General features: G+C 40.2%; 1 protein-coding gene and 2 non-coding genes across 11 annotated transcripts in view; all 3 read right to left on the reverse strand.

The window, feature by feature from the left end:
* Positions 1–23,022, reverse strand: part of LOC141810375 (ELKS/Rab6-interacting/CAST family member 1-like) — a 181,759-nt gene that overhangs the window by 22,082 nt on the left and 136,655 nt on the right. For 6 of the 9 annotated variants that reach the window (XM_074697846.1, XM_074697845.1, XM_074697842.1 and 3 more), the window contains 2 exons: positions 11,010–11,117; positions 964–1,149 (listed from right to left, as the gene is read on the reverse strand). In XM_074697846.1, coding sequence (XP_074553947.1) covers positions 964–1,149; positions 11,010–11,117 — 294 coding nt within the window. Of the gene's footprint in view, positions 1–963; positions 1,150–10,599; positions 10,678–11,009; positions 11,118–23,022 lie in introns of those variants that run through there. The other 3 variants (XR_012600089.1, XR_012600088.1, XR_012600087.1) reach the window with 1 other exon arrangement.
* trnak-cuu (transfer RNA lysine (anticodon CUU)) lies at positions 14,490–14,562 on the reverse strand. The gene has a single exon. It is a non-coding gene; the product is annotated as a tRNA-Lys (tRNA).
* trnak-cuu (transfer RNA lysine (anticodon CUU)) lies at positions 16,104–16,176 on the reverse strand. Its single transcript has one exon. It is a non-coding gene; the product is annotated as a tRNA-Lys (tRNA).

A 23,022-nucleotide genomic window follows, 5' to 3' on the forward strand; every position in this document is an offset into this window, starting at 1 on the left:
GAATTTGGCATGACTGATCTCTGTGCTTTTAATGTACACAGTGATTTAATGCCAAACTAACTCAGTGTATCGAAAGTTTATTCAACGTGACACCATGCCATGCTATCTAAAGCACTCATGCTTAACAGAGATATTTCCGTGCATTAAGACCTACAATAGGGCTTTCATGAGGACTGTAGGAAACTAGTCCTGCTGTACCCTAACCACACACTCTGTCTCATTGCCCTGTGAGTGTGTGAGTGTGTGAGTGTGTCTAGAGTTACAGTTTTCAATGTATACCACATGTAGTGACCGTATAGCGCCTGATATGTTTCCAATATGGCCTTTAAGACAGTGAGGAGCCCAGAGACTACCACAAAATATTCAAATTTAATGAAACACTGTTTATACAAAGCATCTGAAAACACGGCTGGTTTCCATGACGATGGAGCAGCAGCAAAGCGAGCCGTTATCTAATCTTTCTTAATCTTTCTCTAAACCTCACCTTCTCTTTCTTTATCCTCATTTCCCTTTTCTTTGCTCTCCTCCCGCCTTCAGATGACATCTCTCTCTCTACACTTAAATAAATAAACTCTTTCTCCACTTCTTGCTCCATATATGAACTAACCCTCATCCTGCTGCCAAAAGCTGCAAGCAGGGTTTACTCCCAGTAAAGTATAATGTCTGAAAAAGATTTTGTTTCGCAGCCAGGAGCTTGTCGTCAGGTGACCCGTTGGAGTAAATCTTTTTCATTAATGTCAAAGGCAGCGCCAAAAAACTGCCAAGTGGACCAGTGTGTGCCCGACTCCAGCTCACACACCTCCACACCACCGCAGACAAACACACACACAGGGGGTACAATAACACAAGCGGACAGACGTCTTCATGTATGAAGAGAGAAGCGAACACGCAGACTTGGAACTGAAAACTGACAAGTGTTGCCACTTTCTTTTCTCCACCTATATTTCTACGCGTCACACTCACCTGTTCCTGCGTCATGCTGTGCAGCTGCGTTTGCCAGGAGGCGGAGTCAGAGCGGTGATAGGCAGGGGGCGGGGCAAAGTCCTGCAGGATGATTGGGTCTCGCTCCTGACACAGAGAGGTCAGGTGACTGATGTACAGCTTCAGTTTGCTGCGATTCTGATTGAGATCCAGGAGAGGAGAGAGAATCTGGAAAGGAAAAAAAGACGGATTAACTTTGTTGATAAGAAAATAAAACAATGATGACTGATGGATCCAGGGAAAAATGATGCATGCACCAGAGCACAAACAAATAGAAACATGTAACAAAGCAACAGCTGAAGAAAGATGAAGTCTGAAAGCATCCAAACAAGTGAGTCACTACCTTATTGCAATACAGTGATAGTGTTAAATACTTCAGTACCCATAACAACCATGTGTTATTTCTTTTCAACAAAGCTTCACCAGGAACAACCTGATCCCAGAGGGTCAATTAAATACATCCTCAGGTCCATCCATCTCATTGCACCTCTACCTGTTGACACTGTGGCAAAATCGTTTTAAAGCAGGTATTCTGCTTTACCATCCAACAATGGTGAATTTCAACACTAAATGTCTTAAACAGCTCCACTTTTGTGCTGTAAAAAAATCCCTTAATCTGTCTGTAAATTTTCCAGAATGTTTTTTTTCTAAAATGGTCTTCATGCGACTCACTGAAATGTTGACAATATCACATAAGGGTCCCCTTACCAGCTCATGATAAGTTAAAGGGGTGGACCTCAAACACCAAGGTCTACCCATAGCTCTGCAGCCAGGGTGCAGGCCATAGGGGAGAGGTTTGTGGAGCAAGGAGCCTTAAAGAGACAGCAGCTAAAAAAAGTTTTCTTGAACACCGGAGACAGAAAAATAGAGATTTCTCTTTGAGCTCTAAATCGCTAAAAGCTTATAAGGGGGCATCGGAGGGACAGTATACAACCTAAAATAAAAGCGCAATTTACCTGCTTTAAATCTTTGTACTACTTTAACTAAGTTTCATGAAGAGTTAATTTTTTTCACAGTTTATTTCATTTTTAATCAACAAACATTATGGAGGAGATTCTCGACATTAAAAAAAATTGTGTTTAATGGCAGTTTAAAAACAAAGTTTGGTGGGGAGAAGATCTCAATCAGGTCATGAGGTTGATGCCAAAGCAGAAACATTAATGTTTTGACTTTTAATGGATGGAAAATGATTCTGAATCCAACATGTAAGCAGGCTGATAAGACCATTATTAATCCATGGACGTGATCTCAAATGTTGAATCATGGGACTTTTTTCAACTACAGAAAAAAATCAGTTCCAAATCAAGAGAATGATCTTGAAATCAATATTTTGTGCCATCTTGATGATGCCTTAAGGTGGTATTACTTGAGTAAAAGTGGAATATAGTGAGTGGTGAGGTGGATTGAATGAAAAGATATAAAAATGCATATTTCAGTGAGTAGCTTGTTTTTAGCCCCAGGACTGCAACAAATGTCAAAAGCCAAAATACTTAGAAAATACTTAGATGCATTTTTAGACATTTAAATAATTCTCTCTAATGACATGTTCACCTGTTTTTACTTACATGTAGTGAGCTCCTTAAAAACAGTTACCCTGTGTTAAATGTGGCACATTGCACGGTGAGCTTGACAGCTTAAAAACTTTAGTTTTGCCATTTTATGCTTGTCATACTCAACGAAGCCAACTGTCAGCAGCGTATCACTCCAACCCCCGTTAATCTGATCAGTTAGTCTAACATGAATTGATCCAGACTGTGAAGTTTTCAGATGATTAGACCTGAGCAATGAACAAATCTGATTCCCAGATTGTGTGCGTGTGAGCGTGGGAATGAGGAGCTTAAAACACATTTCAGGGGTACAAGACAAGACCCCCCAAGAGATACACACACAGACAGATAACACACACTGATAGACAGACACACACAGTGTTCTCCTCTGGGAAAAGAGAGATTTAAGTGCAGAGGAAGCATGTTAAGAGGGCTGTTAGAGTGTGTGTGTGGGTGAAGTGTATTCAATCAGAGTGGTGTCTGTCTTCACCCCATGCTTTATGCTCAGCATCACTCAGCACACACACACACACACACGCACGCACGCACGCACACACACACACACACACACACACACACACACACATACACAAAAAAAACACACACACACACACACACACACACACACACACACACACAAACTAAGATGTTTCAATGGTAGGACCCATTCAATGAGCACATTAACATCATTTTGTCCCTCTCACTGTGCTCCATCAAGGCTCATTCAACTATTTAACTGACTTTTTTGACCATTTAGATACAGAAACTGCAAAAAACCCCACAACACCTGTTAAATTGTGACTTTACATTCAGAGATTTAGTTCAGACAGAAAGCAGAGTCACACAAACTAACTTTCTTTTCAAGCTTTGAGATCTAATATGTAGGACCAAGCGCTCAAGTCAGTAATATTTTAGAAGAAGAAGAAGGCCCAATTTTTGGACTGTGAGACATTCAGCAGTAAATGTGAAATGTCTGCAGTTTAGTAATCTTAATATAAAGCAGCCCGGTTATTTTTAAAGACTACAGTTTCTAGGTTTAGGATAAATAAAGTAGGTCACTCATGTCTAGCTAATGTACGTTGTGTAACTAATGTGATTGCTTTTAATGTTATGGGTTTGTAACATGAAGTAACACCATATTATTTAACTAAAAGAAATGTGGTATAAGGCAACTCAACATACATATAATATATGTATATATGTATATATGTATATATAGTAATATAATGTCACAGGCTCATGAAGCTTAAACAGCTCAACATAACATGACACAGCATAAACTAACCATAGAGGTAAGTACTAGCAAGAACCTATTGATACGATACCCATCACAATACAATAATATCTTGATATCACAATAATGTGAAGTATTGCGATATTCTACACCGTTAACAATTTGATTTAAAACAACTTTTCTATTTGATTGTGTCTGAAATGATGAAAGCCAGATGCAGTGTTTCATACACTTAACTTGGAAACATCAAGTGCGTCAAGTTTGTCACTTGAAATTTTGATATTTTATAAAAGGTCAAAGTCTCGGGGTATATATTGCTGTATCAATATTTTTCACACCTCTAACATCATGGTGAAGTCTAGTGAAAAATAACATCAAACAGCTTAATATACAACAACAATGTAATGTAGCTTCGTATAGTGTAATGTAGTAGAATTCAAACTAAAGAAGAATTAAACAATGCTACATAACATAACGCAGCCAAACAACATGTGTGACGTAATGTAGATTATATAACAAAGTGTAGAATGAAATAAAGTGGTCTAACATAACCTAGCAAAACAGAACTATATACTGGTTTAGTCTGAGATTAATTGGATTTGTGGGTAAATCAGAAAGTTGATTCAACCATCCATCTTCCATAAATGTAAACTTTTATGCTTTCACACTGCGCCACTTCACTTTAATCTTATACCACATCAATAGGTTAGAGGATGGTACAATTTAGATCAGGCTGTGGGGTTGGACGACTTGGAAATAAAAAGGCACTTAATATTAAGTTACAGAATTTATGTTAGTGTAGTATGAAGATTTATTTGTGATTTGTCTGCAGTTGCTGACATAACACAAGAGTTTGCGGAGAACATTAACTGCATGTAAGAAGACTGATGTGCTGGATAACATGTTATACAAACCATAAGTAGCTGATTGCAAACTGTTTGGCAATGTTGAAAAATACGTTCACATTAAGGGACTCTTGATCTTTTTGGCGTACCGCTTCTTTTGAATACAGCTACACCTTGTTGTGTTTTGCTGCTTGGATGCCACAATATTTTGCACCAAGCGATTTTTATTCTGTCTCATTGTCTGCGTGTTGTATTTAAATGAACTTATTAAAATAAAACCCAAACAGGAGGACGTTACCCATCCAGACACCTGGTTTGACACATTTCTAAATCTGATCCAGCCTGTGCTGTCAAAACAGTGAAAAACAAACTCCAGACAGGCAGATTTGGGGACACTGATAATGAATAAAACACAATATACATATAAAAAAACCCTTTCTGCCTCTATGCAACATTCATTATTCAATAACTTCATGTGTTTGAGCATCCTGGCAAATAAATCAAAGCTTGAGATGTGGGTGTTTTATGTGGGACAAAAAAATCTCATCGCACGCTCCTCTCCAACAGCAACGCTGCAACAATAGGAGCTGACAGTAAATCAAAGGAGCTGTCACTTGTGATTCAGAGTCTTCACCTTATTTACTACAAACACCACACACACACACACACACACACACACACACACACACACACACACACACACACACACACACACACACACACACACACACACACACACACAAACTGGGAGTTATTTTAGGTGTTTTTCCACAGCCTCTCCACTCAGTGAAACCACCACCCTGGCTCACAACTGCTCATTTTCACACACAAACACAGTGTATACACTATGTTTGAGTGCGTAAAGACATAAACACACACACGCTCTCAAACATACATGGTCGTTATCGGAGTTGTAAATAGCACCAGTTACAGCATTTTCCAGAAAGGACCTGCCAGAAGTTTACAGTCCATTACAAAATACATTACTGGACATTTCCCTCCGGTGAAAAGAGGGATAAAGAAAGAGAAAATGATGGAGTTCAAAGCTGCAGGGAAGCGACGCACTCTGCATTTCAACAGCATCAGTGGTGTGTGTGTTTTGATACACCTCCAAGTCTGTTATGCGTTTTATTTATACGACAAGATGTGAACAAATCTCATAAAGATCGCGCTTTAAAAACATAACCGACATGTGTTCAGCAGCTGTTCATATACGCAGTGTAATCTGGACTTTTCTGTCAGAAAAAAAAAAACCTCTCGCTCTTTCCAGACCTGCAGCAGAGCTTGGGGGATCGAGCACAAGACAAATGAGAAACAGGCTGACTGAATGGAAAGATTGGTGGCGATAAACTGAGGATTTCAAGAGAAATAACACAGTGAAGTTTTTTCTTTTGAAGAAATATTACATGACTTACACAAACAAGTATTTAAACATTAGTCTGTCTTTGTAGCACTTATAAAAACATGCAGAAAATACTGATTATTCAAAGCATTTGATGTCTCTGTATTGACTGTTTTTATTCAAGTGCACAGTATATACGTGCCTGTGTTTTTATCATTTTACATAACTTAAGCAGTGTGTATGTGTTTAATGAGCCCACATTGTACACACTATACTGTGAAAAACCCCCTGAAGAGTCATTATTTTATACAGCATTGTGTATGTGTGTTTATTTCCTCTTTATTAACCTCTGACGCCTGCCAACCAAAGCGTTTCTGTGCAATAAAAGAAATCCAATGAGAGAAATTCAGCTTGCCTCACTCATTCTTCAGTGGTCACATTATACTGAAAAACATGGATTTTTTTCTTTCTACAGATCCCTCAGAGACTCTCAAACATGCACATAAGCATAATAATCATCGGAACAGGAATGGCCTTAAATGAAGATGTAGGATTTTAATGTAAAGGAAGAAATCATGGCCGCTACTCTGACTTTACTGCAAACTGATCTGACTGAAGGGAGTGATTGTTTTTAGTCAAAGCAGGTTGTTAAATAACTCAAAATAGACTGAAATGAATCCTGAGGCCTCTCTTTGCCTACAAAAAGAAACAAGACCACCATCCTTGAGATTAAATGTCTGCATTTAATGATTTCTGATGACTGAAGCTAGAGACGGCTTCAGGAGAAGTGATAACCTGCACACTGCTGGAATACATTCTTTTTATTTTCCATTTTTCATTACAAAGCCCGACTAAATTTGACTGAGGAGATTTGTGGTTGAAAAACCACAACTTAGACATGTACTAAACAAAATCAGCAAAACTGCACATGAGATGCAATATTCTAAGCATGCTAAAAGCTCCGCACTGAAGCTCCAAACAGATGAGGAGAAAAAAAAATCAATTCCCACTATTGTGATAACCGAAACAACCAAGCTAAACATTTTTGACCTTTAAAGAGAGTTTATGTGCTTTTTATATGCTGTGTGCTGTCCTTCTGATACCCCTGTTAAAGCTTTCCATGTATCAAAGCTAAAAAGTTTGCCTATTTCCTCACACTTGTCTTTTAGATAAACATTATTTCAGCTTCCGATTGGAACACTCAATCTATGCTGCTGTCTCTTTAAGACTCACCACTCCAGTAACCCTGTATTATCTGATTGGTCAACACTCAAGCGAAACATGAGGAGGCAGACTCGCCCTTCCAACGTGTCATGAAACCAGTTCAAAGATCCTTATGTGACAACCTCACCATTTCAACAAGTCTCGTACCAAGTAGTGATAGACCGATATGGATTTTTCTGGGCCAATACCGATTATTTGTAGTCAAGGAGGCCGATAACTGATATTTGAAGCCGATATCAATTTGCAGTCAAAGTGAAAATATCAGTGTCAAAATTTTGAACAATACAAATTCCAACACTTAACTTCATTCAAATACCTTTAAGCATGAGTTTATTAAATAGCTCCAGGCTTAGCAACATGTTTTATAAAGTTAAATGAAAACTTAAAAAAATAAATAGCTAAAGTTTTCTACAGTAAATAAAGTTTTCAAAAAATTCTATGTAACTGCAATAACTTTAATAACTGCACTGCTGATTGGCTGTTTCCCAAGCCATGGCTCTGCTTGTAACCAATCAGATGGTACTGTGGGTGGGACAGTGCTGGGGACTGAGTATTGACTGCAGACATTGGAGCGGCTGTATCAGAGCCGCAACAACACAATTTTAAATTTGTTTCTTATCGGCCGTCGGATATACAAAAAGGCTAATGCCGATATGCCTCAAAATACCAAATATCGGCCCCGATAATCGGCCCGGCCGATAACCCATCTATCTCTAGTACCAAGAGCTTGTCTCCAAATTCTAAATTTCCAAGTAACTTTCATATCCTATCCAGTTAAGAATAATCAAATATACCCCCCCAAATCATCAGAGTTTTATATGTACAGGTATTTTTTGCTTCAATATGAGCAGTACAAGCTTTAAGCAATAATTCATAAAGTCATTCTTAAATGCGAGGGAACCCTGCGAAAACTAAACTACGACACTGAAACACACATTAACACCTCTCTCCTGTCTTTGGTCACTGATCCATCCAGCAGCACTGAAATCCATTAAAATAAAAAATGTAGAAATGTCCTTAACAATGCCTTGTGTGTGTTCGGAGTGCTCTCCCGTGCATCTCTGCTTCAGTTATTACAAAGCATTTCATTCTCCAACCTTCGTTCAGGACCCCCTTATTGACAGAGACACAATCACTCAGTGTTCTTATGCAATGCTCTGTGGCGAATTACCTGCCTGACACACTGAGGCGTGTGTCCACTCTGCATGTGTGTGTGTAGCTGCTCATGGAGACAGAATGAGTATCAGCAGTGAGCGTGCTGGCTGGCCTGCCTCTCTCAGCAGGGAAGTGTTACCGCTAATTAATAACCAGGGTCAAACTTAGATCCCTGAGTGAACCTTCAGGCCTCTGGCATCCCGACGGGAAATCCCAACGGAGGAACTGAACTGTGTTAAAAGAGCATGTGTGCCTCACATGGTGCTGCCTTCACTGTGTCAGTGGATCAATTCACCAACACCAAGGTCTCAACATTATGGGAGTGAAGCCTGGTTTATACTTCTGTGTTAATTCTACAAAACATGTTTTGATGTGTTACACTTGGGACGAGGTGCGTGTCAGGGGCAAGGTAGAGCTACAGGTGTAGGGTGTGCTGTCGATTTAATGCTGACGTATAAACCAGACTTAAACTGGTCAGACAGTAGACAACTTTTGGAGCTTAACAAATTGTAAAATCATGGTACAATGCACACACAAGGACAGTCAGAGTGATTTTAATGTGGCAATTATTTGATTGACAATTGACGCCATCAGCCAGCCACCCAGATGTGAGTTGCAGGAAAAACACAAAAACAAAACACAAGGAAAAGAATCTGAGGGGCCGTTTACATGACAACGGTTTTAGGGTGAAACGCAAAAGTTTTGTTGCGTTTACACAGAAACAGCGTTTCAGCCAACCTAAAACACAAACTTTTGAAAACGGCCTCCAGAGTGGGATTTTTCTGTAACGCTTCCGACACCATTGCCGTGTAAACAGCAAGCCTGCATTTTCAGTGGAAACACTGACATCACACTCTGCCTCACGCGCACGCATACAACAGGACAACAGTACCGTTGTTACGATCGTCGTGAGCTACTGGGTCATGCTTGTACTGCTCAATCTGCTGACTGTCTTTCCACAAAACGTGAATTTTTTGCTCAACTTATTAACTTAGTATTCCCCAATACACCAAATGACTGGCTCAACTCTCTCAAAAGCAGCTTCTGGACAAGACAGTTATAGCACCACCTACAGGCCTGGCATGCTTACTACAGCGTTTCCGGTCCATCAGTGTTTACGTGTAAACGCAGTTTTTTTCACAGCATTTTAGCGTTTTCAGATAAAACGTTGTGTAAACGGGGCCTGAGTAAAAATTTTCAAAAGCTGCTCTTCTTTTTTAACACACCACTCAACTCTGGGAAAAGTTTTGTTTTTTGAAGCTCATGAGCTTCCCAGTGTGCTTCTTTAACATTAACAGTACTAGAAATAGGAGGGTCTGATGTGGTCGTAATCTGTAGAATAGTTGTTTTGTTTCCACATACTTGAGGATTATTTGGGCAAATAATTGAGCACCAATATGACAAATTGGGCCCTCAATCAGATGTAAAATCATCTTGCCTGGCTAAAAATTCCCATAAAGCCAAATTGGGAAAAGACTAAATGGTCAGCATATAAGAGTCAACAATTAAAACATCCTACTGTACACTGTATATGGAAAAAAATAGTCTTTGATTTTTACTTCATGTGAAGGTTGTTTTCTATCTGCAACAACTGATCCATGGGCTTAAAAATACTGGAAGTGTCCATTGTAGAACAGAAAAATAAAACAACACCACAAAGACATGCACACAGAAACCTTCCACTCATCAATTTTTATGGAGTAAAACCCCAAAGCAATAAGTCATTATTTATCTAATGACCACAAATAGAGTAGATTCAGCCATGTCATTAGAGAAGATAAACCATACAGACAAAGACACAATGCGTTCAATGCTGTGATCAGTGTGAGTGAAAATGCAAAATAAGGGCATTTATATTCCAGACAGGGAAAGAGAAAAGAGGTCATGATATTTCAAATACCACACAACACAATTAAGCAGAATGAAAAATGGAGTTCAGAAACTCAAGGTTTGAAATAATGATCATCAGGAAAAGAAGAAGACTTGAAATCAAAAGATGGGATGCTGAAAAGATGAAGCGCAGAAGTCAAGAGTGGATTTGAATATTCCTATTCAGAAAAAGCCTCTGATGGAAAATGGAGAGTTTCAAGAGCAGTGAAAGAATGAAGAAATGAGTTCACATGATTGAAAAAGAGTCAACAAAAGACGTGCAATGACAGAGTCACAACAATCAGATCACGAAGTCTGAAATGGAATGACAACAGGAAGGATGGAAGACAAACGATGGGCACATCCAAGCTTGATTGACATCCAGATAAAAGAGACGCTCACCCTTCTGTACAAAATGACGGACTGAGACTGAGAAAGAAGGCATGTGGTTAGCTAGGCCCATATGCCCTCCTCATCGTCCTATTGGTTAGTTCGATCCAATCGCAGCGTGAGTTTGGAGAAAGCAGGAAGTTAGTTTGTCGAAGCAGCAAGTTTAAGAAAAATAAAGTAAAACAGAGAAGTCAGTAAATTAAACTTCTTACATTCGAACGGGTATAGAAATTAGACTTCAGAGTAGCCTTATTGTAACATCCTAACATGAGAGATATAAGCTAAAAAAAATAAGACTTAATTTTAATGGGAAAGATGGATTTCATTGTATTTCAAAGAGTGACTGTATTAGTTTAAATCTTTGAGTTGGAGTTTAGCGTCTGTCTCGTGTGAGGATGCACCGCCCTGGGTAAAGACCTTACCTGATCTGGGGAGGGCTTATGATTATTGGGCTGATCTGAGTTTGGAGAGGAGACCTTCAGGTGGTCGTCATCATAGTTGTCTGCCATCAGCTTCATTCGGTTTTGAGTCTAGAGAAAGAAAACAGAGAGACACAAATAATTCGATTTTTTTCAACCCACACATCTGTGTACCACCTATTACAACTGAAGGTTTGCTGAGAAGAGACCACTGCTGAATCTACATTACTTTTGTAATGACTTGTTGAAGATAAGGGTACTTGTCGCTTCACTCTGACTAAATTGACATCCTGGAAAAGAATTTGATTTGCCCAATACAGATGGAGAATCCAGGAGATAAAATCCTGGATCAAGTCACATTAAGCGAAGAGTCGTCTGCATATTGTGATAATCGTCAATCTTAACTGTTACAATTAACACCTCTAAAAAAGGGGGGAAGGGCTTAATGTGACTGCTTTAGCTCAGCAGACAAGTATTATGTGAATGTGACGCAACACTTTAGTCCTACTTTAATGTTATACTCCCTTTCAGCAGACTGTCTGCTACAATTTGGTGTTAGTTGCAGGTTTGTCGATAATTTGTTACCTGACAGTGTTGAAAATTATGATGACCCAGTACATGTTTCATATTCAGGATCTTAGTATCCAGAATATTACCAGAATCTGGATCGTACTTTTACATCTGTCAGAAATTATGGTGACCTTGTCTTGTATTGTTTTGCAAAGCAATCCAATCATTTATGGTGGATCTTATACAAACATATGGTGAAAACGGCCCTATCTCACAATGATAAAGAATCCTTTAAAAACGTCCTAGGTCCAGATGGTGATCCAGATCACCTCCAAAATTTAGTCACTTCTTCCTTATCTCATTTTGAGCATTTCCTGAAAATGTAATCAAGATCCGTTTGTTACTTTTTGAGTTATGCTGTTCACAGACGACTCAACAGACAAACTCCCAAAAACATAACCATCTTAGTGGAGGTAAAATAGACAAAAAGGAAAGAGAAATAGTGGAAGATGGTGGGGAAACTGCTGTGTGTGTAGAGAGGCGAGGTCTTAGTGAGGTGTTTGTGTAACAGAAAGAAAAGTTTTACAAGTTGGAATGAGAGCACAAACTAAAATGAATTGGAAGTGGAAGCACGATCAATATTTATAAAAACCCAATGATAGAATCAGCAGGAAGGTGTCACAACCCAATATAAACAGGGTAATGTATTTCACCACTGCCATCTCCCCTCCTAAACTAAAATCATTTGTCTGATTCTGCAGTCTCTTTGATTTATTCCACCAAATCTGGTCAAAAATGATTTGTAATGTGACTCAGCAGTAAAGATGAAACCTCTGTGCGAGCAGACACCACCGAGGAGAGGGTGCGTGCCTCGGATACGAGGGTGACCATAGCCTCAAATTCCTCCGGGAGTTAATTTGCAGAGAGGAAGAGGAGAAGAGAGTGCTGGACGCCTGCCATGAGCTTTGCCTTTCACTCACACACACGCTGAGCATGACTGAGTGTGTGTGTGTGTGTGTGTGTGTGTGTGTGTGTGAGACAAGAGGGAAAGTCAGAAGGAGTCAAAAACACAGAGCAGCGACAACAGAAGTTTAAATGTGTTTGTTTGTCTTTCAAGAGATCAATAAAGACATCATAGACTTTGCAAATGTTAGCCTGCACACAGGCATGCACACACACACACACACACACACACCCACACACACACACGTATACACACAAATACAACCTCTGACATGCCACCTGTTGTGCAGCTTGTTAACTGCAGCAGGAGAAATAACAGGCTTTCTAATTTGCCACTTGGGCAGAGATCCATAAAAGACAAAGGTAACACCAGACACACACACACAAACTTCAACACACGCACACACATCAATGTACAGCGCACAGATTGTTGCTCTCTCATTTTTTCAACTACTGTTTTATTTCTCTCATCCGTCTTCTTATCCCTCCTCTCCTCCTCTTTTATCTGTTCCTGGTTTCATCTTCGTCCTTCGCCTCCCTTTCTAATCTGTCTCTTTCACATGTTATACTTATTGCTTTACAGTAGGACTGCAAAAAAGCAAGGGAGTGTGTGTGTGTGTGTGTGTGTGTGTGTGTGTGTGTGTGTGTGTGTGTGTGTGTGTGTGAGAGACAGAGAGGGAGGGAGGCAAAGGGTGGGAGTCAGTCTAAATCTGTCAGTCTTGTACAGTCTAAATCCCCTTAGCCTCTCGCTGAGCCCTGCAAGGAACAGGGGCTTAAGCCGGCCAGGCTGAAGTTTGGTGTGTGAGTTTGTGTGTGTGTGTGTGTGTGTGTGTGTGTGTGTGTGTGTGTGTGTGTGTGTGTGTGTGTTTGTGTGTGTGTGTGTGTGTGTGTGTGTGTGTGTGTGTGTGTGTGTGTGTTTGACAGAAACCGAAAGAAATATGCAGATGCCAAATTTCACGTGTGTTTGTTTGAAAGCTAAATGAAAGACGGCATTTTTTGAGTGTCTGTGTGTGAGCAGGAGATAGTTATGCTCTGCTGCGTGTGTGCGGGGGTCCTATGAAACTGTGTGTGTGTGTTTGTGTGTGTACATAAGTCAAGTTGAAGACGCTGTCCCCTGGCGTGCACTCACATTATTCATTTCCTTGTTTTCTCAAGACAGCCTTAAAATAAACACACCCATATATTTAAAACAAACATGGAAAGTAAACAGTTCATCTGGAAACCGCAGAACACAGGGTCCCCACTTCACCTGTAGACAGACACTCATGCATGCACACACACACACACTGAAAGTTGAAGAGTTTATTTGTCTGTGCATCTCTTCCTCTGCTCTCCACAACTTTTTAAGGAATGTAAACAATTAAATTATTGACTGTCAGTTATTTTTCAACCCAAGAAAGCGTTTCTTATTTGTCGACATCCAAGAGTTAGTCTGGTAACTGTTTAAAGTTCCTCTATCATTAGGAAAACCCATGGGGCAGCATCTGGTTAGTAAAAATGTAGCCTGTACGGAAGTGCTAAAAGTTGCTGTTCATTGAGAATCTGCTTGAGGCTGGCTGCAGAAAAACTGGAAGTTACGTACACACCCAGCCATAAAAACAGACTTTTTCAGCATTAAAAAACATATTTACAGCCTGGTTCAAAAAACAGCTTGGGTCTAAAATGCTGATTTCACAACTGGCACACACTGTACGGTGAGTGAATCTTTTTCTATCTCTGTGGTTTAGAAGTTATAAGGATCGTTTGATTTTCCAATCAGAGGCCCAGCTTAGGTCACGTGACCGCCAGGCGCCCTGTAGCTGCTCGAAGAAAAACTCACAGCCGGCGTCATAGCAAATATGGCTTCATTTCACAGTTTCAGGAATAGATGGGTGACGTCACTGATGCTTCGTCCATGTTTGAAACAGTCTATAGGAAAACCTCAACACTGTAGCAGCCTGATGAGTTTGTTTGTACAACTAAATGTACATGGACGCTCCAGGACTTATCTCTCAAAGTGCTAAAGGAAAGCGCCCAACGTGGGGCTCGAACCCACGACCCTGAGATTAAGAGTCTCATGCTCTACCGACTGAGCTAGCCGGGCTCGGCCTACACTGAAAAGGAGTCATATTTCGACACTGCATTAGCACTCAAGAGGGTTGGGGGGGTTGGGGGATTGGTCTACACTCAAGAACTACCTCTCCATGTTTTACTGGGGAGTTGGTTAAAAATTAAGCTTGTGTCTGCCATTCTTTGTCCGAGTTACTACTTGACCAATAAACACTCTAGAGACTTCATGAAGGATTTAAAGTACATTGTGTACAACATCACCAGAATCTCATTGGCTCCAATGATAGTGGACATTAGCTATGGTTACATAAGGAGTTTTTCGTCTTAATGGAATCTTTCTAAATGACTTTTCCGAAAACAATAGTATACATGGAAAGGAATACTCCAATCTCTGGTCTACATGCGCCGCTATAATCAAACAGAATAGTTAATGGGGCATGCACAGAAAAACATAAACATCACGTAATTTATCAAAGCTGGAGGGCGACAGTTTGCTTATCACGGTATAGCAATACTCCGTATTGCGATTTTGTCGTCCGTCCAGTCTTGATATTATGTTCATTTCTTTCAAAGTTTGGATCAAAAACAAACTTTCCACAGCAGTCTAGTGCTGACGGCTCGCCGCCATTTTCAAAGTTGAGGAACATCTCTAGTTGCGTCTTACGTCATATCTGAGCATGCGCTGAAAGAACACACCCTGACAACTTTCCATTTGAGTGGATACATGAAACCTCAATCGGTTTGGGGAAAGGAATATTCCACCCCTGTGAAACTGATTAAATGTCCATTCAGATTAGGACTTTTCTTTCAGAATGAGGTGTATACAAATGTTAAATTCTTTCAGTTTGAGCAAATAAACCGAATACAAGCGGAATATTTGGGTCCATGTAAACATGGCTATTGTGAGCTTGTGGATTTGGCATTTACCATTCTTCAGATCTCCATCTGGTTTCTCTCTTAGTAATCAATTACAACATACAATACCTTGTCCACGAAGCGAACTGTCTGTTGTATAAAACCCACACCCAACATGGGGCTCAAACTCCCGACCCTGAAATTAAGAGTTTCATGCTCTACCGACTGAGCTAGCCAGGCTGAGGCTGGACTGAAAAGGGGGTGGGGTGGACTACACTCAGGACTGAGTTACACTGGCAAAGTGTACAGTCCTTAAGCAAATTTTAACCCTGAAGCCCAGTTCATTCGTCCAGCGTGCTGTGCTTGAGGATGATTTACGTCTCTCCTTTGGCACCCTTAGAAGAAGTGGGCTTCCGTGGGGTTCACTTCATGCACAAGCACAAGCAGGTATGAGTTTTAATCTATCATGTATGACTCCTGCGACTGCTCCTTTCAACAATCATTTTAAAGAGTAGCACCAACAACCACTGCAGTCTTCATTAAGGTCTCAAAGTGTGTTCTGTATAACATCACCAGAATCTCTTTGGCTCCAATGATAGTGGACATTATGGGGAATCAGCATTCACCATTCTTCCACATTCATTCTGGTTTATCTCTGACTAAGCGATGCCAGCATACAAGATTTAGCTGGCAAGTAGACCATCTACAGTACAAAACCCACGCCCAACGTGGGGCTCGAACCCACGACCCTGAGATTAAGAGTCTCATGCTCTACCGACTGAGCTAGCCGGGCTGTTCTGAAATTGAAATGAGCTCCAAATTTGAAGCTGCCTTCACTCTCAGGGTCTAAATATACTTAGGAGGTGAGGGTTGAAATCCAACACCCACTCCCTTCACTCTCCATGCTCTAAAGCTCCTGTGACAAGTTCCTTGCACTGAGTCAGACTCAGGTTCAAACTGATTGGTCAAAATAAGCTGGAAGACACCATTGTGTACGAAACGTCGGTATTTCGATACCATATTTCATATTCAGTGCCATATTGTGTTATGAGGAAGTCAAGCAAGGTGATTAACAACCTACTTTGTCTATCCTCATATGAAACAGCTTTGAAGCGTATGAATAAGAACACTACAAGTAGTCACTAATGTGAGATAACCTTGGGGTAACCTTTTTTTGAGTGGGTCACTCATTTCCCAATCCTGTCGCACAGTCTTACATCAGATGCCCTTCCTGACACAACCTGACCCATTTATCCAATACTAATACTATCACTGGCTAGTGACCTCCAAGTAACTGGGTAGGGACACAGTCTTCAATGTGTTTGTTTTTCTTTATGGTCCTCTGCATCTTTCATCCTTCATCAGCTGTATACTATTTCTCTTAATTTGTCTGTGGGGCTCGATCCATTCCTCACTTTTTATTTCTTCAGCAGTGTGTTTGAAACTCATTTTAAAATTGAACGTGAACAAAATAAAAAGCCTGTTTGTTCTGCATCTTGAAAACGAATGAGTCAGGTGTGGAGAGAAGATGAAAGAAAAATGACTGATAGCCAAATTAAGAGGAAAAAGAGGCAGAGAGGTCACCTGATCTACAAACACAGACACCCTCCTTTCTTTCTTTCTTTTCATTTCGCAGCTTTCCCAAAGGACATGTTATTAATCCTCAAAGTTTCTACATTGATTTTAAGGCTCTTACTCTCTGAAAATAACACAGAATCTTATTTTCTCCTCTCATTTTTTTTTGTCCCTCTTGGTTTTTAATCCCCTCAATATGAAGAACTGTGACTAATTTTCTCCCAGACTGTCTCTCTCATTTCTAAAATATGTTCTCCTTTCAATATCTTCCCTCAAGCCACCATCTTCTGGCTCTGTCTTATTTTTCCTTTTCAAATTAATTTCAACTATCTCTTTGCTGTAAAACTAAAAAACACAAATCAACTCTTTCAAATCAAGTCACACATTTTGCCAGAAAAACCGACAAAACTAAGAAATCTTGAAGTTACCAGCTACTGCTTTCTAACCTGGACTTGGTGTGTTTCACACAAAATTTCCTGATGCTCGAGTGACTGAGCAAACAAGCTTTTGCCAAGTGATAGTTGCTTGCGTTAGCGAGCCTATGGAGCTTTTACTCAACTTCAAACGCTCTTTGATTAACTTAACGAGGCTTTTTGCTGACACAAAAGGCTGGTTTGGAGTAACCAAAGCTACTCTTGAAGCTATTCTGACTGATTAGCATGAGCATATCATTGCTAAAGGCATGCAACTGTTTATCTTTGCTAGCTACTAGGACTCACCTTGCAAATAAAGCAAAAATGGAACAAAGGGTTGGAAAAGGTGAAGGGGAAGAAAGACAGAATGAGGGGAAAAGAGAACAAAGACAACTGCAGGAAAGTGAGAAATTAACACCCTCCCAACCCTCCTCTCTCATTTTCATCACTTTTTTTTTTTTACATCTTCCCCTTTTCTCTAATTGTCAGGAATGCTGACCTCAGCCCACTTCTTTCTGAGCCAACTTTCTCTATTCCTCACTTAATCTAATCATCACTCCATTATTCCACTCCTCCCCTCTTGCTCCATTGTCCCTTCCTCCTCCCTCATCTTCTCCTCGCCCCCATCCATCCTTCCTGCAGCTCCGCTGTAACCCTCTGACAGCAGACAGAATGAGAAACAAATGAACATGGAGTGAAGTGAGGGGAAAAATCTGCTGAGTCATGCTTTGTGGGAAATCATTTCATGGTGATAAGGCTCTGGGGAATATTAGATTGGATTATTGTTTCATCTTTCCCTCCAGTAGTGAAAGAGGAACCTTTGTTGTAATCTCTGCAATTATCAATAGTAGAAAAGTTGCTGAGTCATCGCTGGACAGAAACTATTTCATCATGATTAAAAATTAGATTAGCTTTTATTCTTCACCCTCCTCCATCAAGAAGAGAGCTGTTGATAAGTGGAAAATTACAAATGACAATGAAAAGTGTCTGAGTGGAGCACTGCGGGGAATTCTTTCATTCTGATGCGTCTCTGCGGAGGATTTAATTAGTTTTGACCCACATTAGTTCTCTTTTGGCAGTAACAGAGAAGTCATGATTATTATAACTAAATAATGATAAACGGTTAAGTGCAGAAAGAGACACGAATTAATAAAACCCCAAAGACTCTGAATTAGAACAAAACTAAAAACTAAAATGATTGCAATATCCGAGAAGCATGAACAAAATTTTAAACACTCTTCCTGATGCTGTTGCTTTTTGTCTTATTTTCTTATTTATTTTAACTGAATCTTTACAAAAGGAAAAATAGTGATTTGTGGCTTTCTTCTTTTTTTTATCATGAATTTATATTTCGTGACTGTGTTATATTCTTGGTTCTGATTGGTTGACAGCAATACTCAACAGTAAAAGTGACTTTGTGAATAACTTAATCACAAATCCTAAAAACAAAACAATCTCCTGAAAGAAGACCATCCCATTCCATCTCTGCCTGTTGACACAGTGACAAAAATTGTACTGTACGTTAGCATTCTGCCTCAGTTACTGTTGTGGCGAAACATTTTGTTTCTGTCTGTTGTTGGTCATGACATAAACAAGTCCATCCATCTTAGCTCTGTCGAGGCAATCTAGGTTTTAGAGGTTCTGATAAAGGTCAATGTGTCACACAAGTTCCTGTTGCACATCCAAATCAAATGAGCAAGTTTTCTTTTTTTGCCGGATGCCAGAGCAAAAGCACATCAATTTGCATGGAGCAGTTGGAGCTGGACTGGAAATGGTGCACTGAAACCAAATTAAACCATCTAGTCGACATTCAAAACTATCTATACAATGTGGACACCAGATCATATTTGACTTCGCAAACGAAAAGAGGCACGCCAGTTGGATGGGAATTCCTTGGTCTTGCAACTCCAGGTGTATGACGAGACTGGACATGCAGCCTTTGGGCACAGCCAAAATGCAATGGAGCCAAGACAGAATTTGAACTCTGGTGTGAGCCCCACATTAGTGGCTGCTTGGAATAGAGGGACTAATTTTTCTTTTTTGACTCTACGTAAATGAATCATTAACCAATCGATTCAATAATCTCTAAATCATCATATCTTCTTATCTATGTCTTAACCCTTTATCACTCAAGGAACTGTATTTGGTCATTTCTGTACACTTGACAAAATGAAAAATCTAGAAAAGTTCCCTGAAGTTTTTGGGGTTGCCAAAAGGCTGATCCATACGATCATCGCGGATTACCGTGTTGTTCTTGTGCTGCTCAATCTGTTGACTGTCTTCCAACAAAATGTGCATCTGTTGCTCCACTTTTGCTCTTAGCATTCATCACCACACCAGCTGATCAGCCCAACTCTGCTTTGGTGGAAATCTACCAAAAGCGGCTTCTGGACAAGACAGTGATAGCGCCAACTACAGGCCTGGTAGTCTTACAACAGCATTTTCAGTCCCTCAGCGTTTCCGGGTAAACACAGATTTTTTTTTCACTAGTGTTTTTGGATAAAACATTGTGTAAACAGGACCAAATTCTCGTTCTGTCCTCCAATAACACCCCAGGGCTGAATTTTTTTAACTTCAAAGTATTTCAATGTTTTCTCTGTAAAGGGCTACACCAAAAGCTGGTTATGTTAATCAGAATCTACACGGAGTGAGACAAAGAGCCCTTCACATCACATCAGTGTCCTTCTCACCCTGTCCTAAATGTTTGCTAATTTTGCACCAAGAAATAAATACCTGTCTAAACTGTTGTCTGTTCTGATTGTGCCAAAGTGAAGCTTCTGAGCAACTTTCTGTATACGGTGAAACTGAGACTCTTCTATGGATGGGACAAACCAAGGAATGATGTCATTTTTTCAGCAGATTGATCTGGAGAGGCTTGGGTTTTGATCTGAACACATGGATGATTCAGTGCATGGAAAAAAAAGTCTCGGGCTGGAAACAGTTTAATGCTAACCGCTAGCTTCACTGGAAATAGACAGAAGTTGCCCGTTCCCAGAGATAAATACAGGGTATTGCTCCCAAACAACAGCTGACAACAGTTACAACCTACTACAGGTGTTTTCTCTGAGTAAAAGCCAGTTTTGGTTTCAGACTTTCACCTTTGTTTGGATTTGATTAACTGCAGGGTTTTTTTTTCACTAAAATTTTGTGTGTGTGTTTCTGCAATACTATTTAAGCCTGTGATGGATTAGGTAAAATATAACACCTAATAGAAACACTGGAAAATACGAAACCATAATCTTCAGTCGCTTTCCAAAGCCACTGATATGAAGAGCCAAAGTATGAAAAATGTCCATAAAAAACAGAGGTTTCAGCCACACAGATGGAGAACAAAGGTGGAGGCCAGGGCCACACATACTCCACCTGTAAATGTTAACCACATGTGTCTCTCACAGGGGCAGATGGTGGTGTAGTCCTCACCTTCCCCCTTTTTGTTCCATACCATAAAATATTACAATCCCTACCTCCCTCCTCTCTTTGCTTTCACACACTTTTCATCCTTCTCTCGAAAGGAAACAAAAACGAGTAAAAGTGAAAAGAAGAAGAGGATGGAAAGAAGAGTGAGGAGAGCCGAGGTCACCTTGATATACAGCCTCCTGGCCAAGCTGCAGCTGGGGGTCAAAGGGCAACAGGCAGGAAAGACTTCCAGGGACACTAATTTCCTCAACTTGCACAGGTGTGTTTTCACGTAGCCTTGATACTCACCTTTTTACTCTTGTATTTTCTGATTATCTTTGTCGGGTTATTTGAACAAAGTGCACGGCAAAAATCAAATTTCATATATTTTCCTGCACCAATATTTTTGCGAACTTTACCAGTTCCTTTGTGTTTTCTGAAAGTTTAAAATGACTTTTTGTTTCATCTGCCAAAAGTTCCCAGCAAAACAAATCACTTACTTCATCTCATTTTCTGTCTCTGTCTGGTGTGTCAGGTAGGTTATCAGTGTCAAAGAGTGTGTTTGTTTCACTCTGAAGGTGTTAACACACACACGGGAATGCTGAGGACGTCTCGACTGATCTGTCTACGAGGGGCCGAGAAATGACGACACCATGGAGAGAAAGTGAGAAAGAGCGTGAGAGTAAGAGGGGAGCAAAACCGCTCACACCCTCACTTACACCCACATTAACACACATTCACTCACACACACACACACACACTCACACACACACACAACGCAGCAGACAGTGAAGTCTCTGTCGTCAGTAACCACCTTGGAGACCCTGAGGTGTCATAAATGACTTCAAATAGGACTGAAAGAGAGACTGAGGGATGAGGAAGGAGGAGAGAGGAGTGTTATAGTGACTTCATGTGACACAGCGTCTCCACAACACCTCCTGACTTTCACTTACATACACACACATTCAAACACTGAAACACACGCATACAGCTTTTCAATTTAACCTGTGAATCCACATGAGCCGACTACATCCACAAAGTGGATTTTTGGCAATATCAGAAAAACTGGAAATCTGAAGGAATATCTTTTGGAGCTGTATTTGAGCCTAATCATTCTTTTACTGTCACGGGGATTGTAGTTTAGGCCCACAGTCTGTAAATAAATGGATGGTTGGGCAGTGGATAGTTCAACACACCATCCAACAGGCTCAAACACAAGCAGCTGACTGCAAGTAATACATTTTTGTTCATAGACCTAAGGATGGGTACCTTTCACATTTGAAGCGATGTGGTACCGATGCATGGTACCTGGCAATAGGTATCAGTACTAAACAGTGATGCCGGTAACGCGCTACTAAGTAACGCGTTACTCTGATTTCACCACCTTTTTCAGTAACGAGTAATCTAACGCGCTACTGTTACCAAACCAGTAATCAGATTAAAGTTACTTATTCAACTCACTGTTCGTTACTTTTCTTTTCATTTTTCATGTAAAAAAATCTAAATGCTTTTTTCTTGTGTCTCGGGGATTGACGGGAGTCACGTGTTCATCACATACTCACAAGTAATAGCAGCCAGCAACACAAAGGTAAACAGAGGAGGGAGAGGAGAGATGTTTGTTTTCTAGCTGGACACACAGTCACTGTTTTGAGTTTGTGTCAGCTAAAGATGATAATATTACAGTTCGTTGTTCACTCTGCACTGGCAGTTTGCTTAAGATAATTGACTCAAACATGGAGGAATCAATCAGAGAGAGGCTCGCGAACTGCGGCCATAAACACTTGAGAAGTTGTTTGATTTTTACCAGGGGAAAGGTCCCGTCTTTCATCGTAACTCCCTCTATTCCAAGAGCTGAACCCTCTGTTTAGCACAAATCCACCCGCTGAGGAGCAGAGCAACATAAGGTAGGCGGCAACGGGGCACCCGGTGGCAAGCAGGGGCGTGCCCAGACTTTTTAGACTGGGGGGCCCCGAGCAGGGTACTGAGGATTATGTGAGTCCGCACTCCAGCAACATTTATTTTTGCTTGTTGTATTACAAATACAGGTTCAATAGACTACAGCTTTAAGAAAAACGAAAGACTAGAAAGACTAGACCCAAAAAAAAAAAGAATTTAAAAAGAAATAATTGAAAAAAATTTTTTTACAGTACCAAAAATGGTACTGTTAAAGCATTTTTAGTTGTATTTTGAAATTCAAAATGTGTAAAATAAATATTTTTGTTTTTAATTATAAAGAACATGTTTTGCAACTACCA

The sequence above is a fragment of the Halichoeres trimaculatus genome, unplaced genomic scaffold (genome assembly GCF_033239565.1).
Source record: "Halichoeres trimaculatus isolate MK-OKI-2021-1 unplaced genomic scaffold, fHalTri1.1 fHalTri1_scaffold_21, whole genome shotgun sequence".
NCBI lineage: Eukaryota > Metazoa > Chordata > Actinopteri > Labriformes > Labridae > Halichoeres > Halichoeres trimaculatus.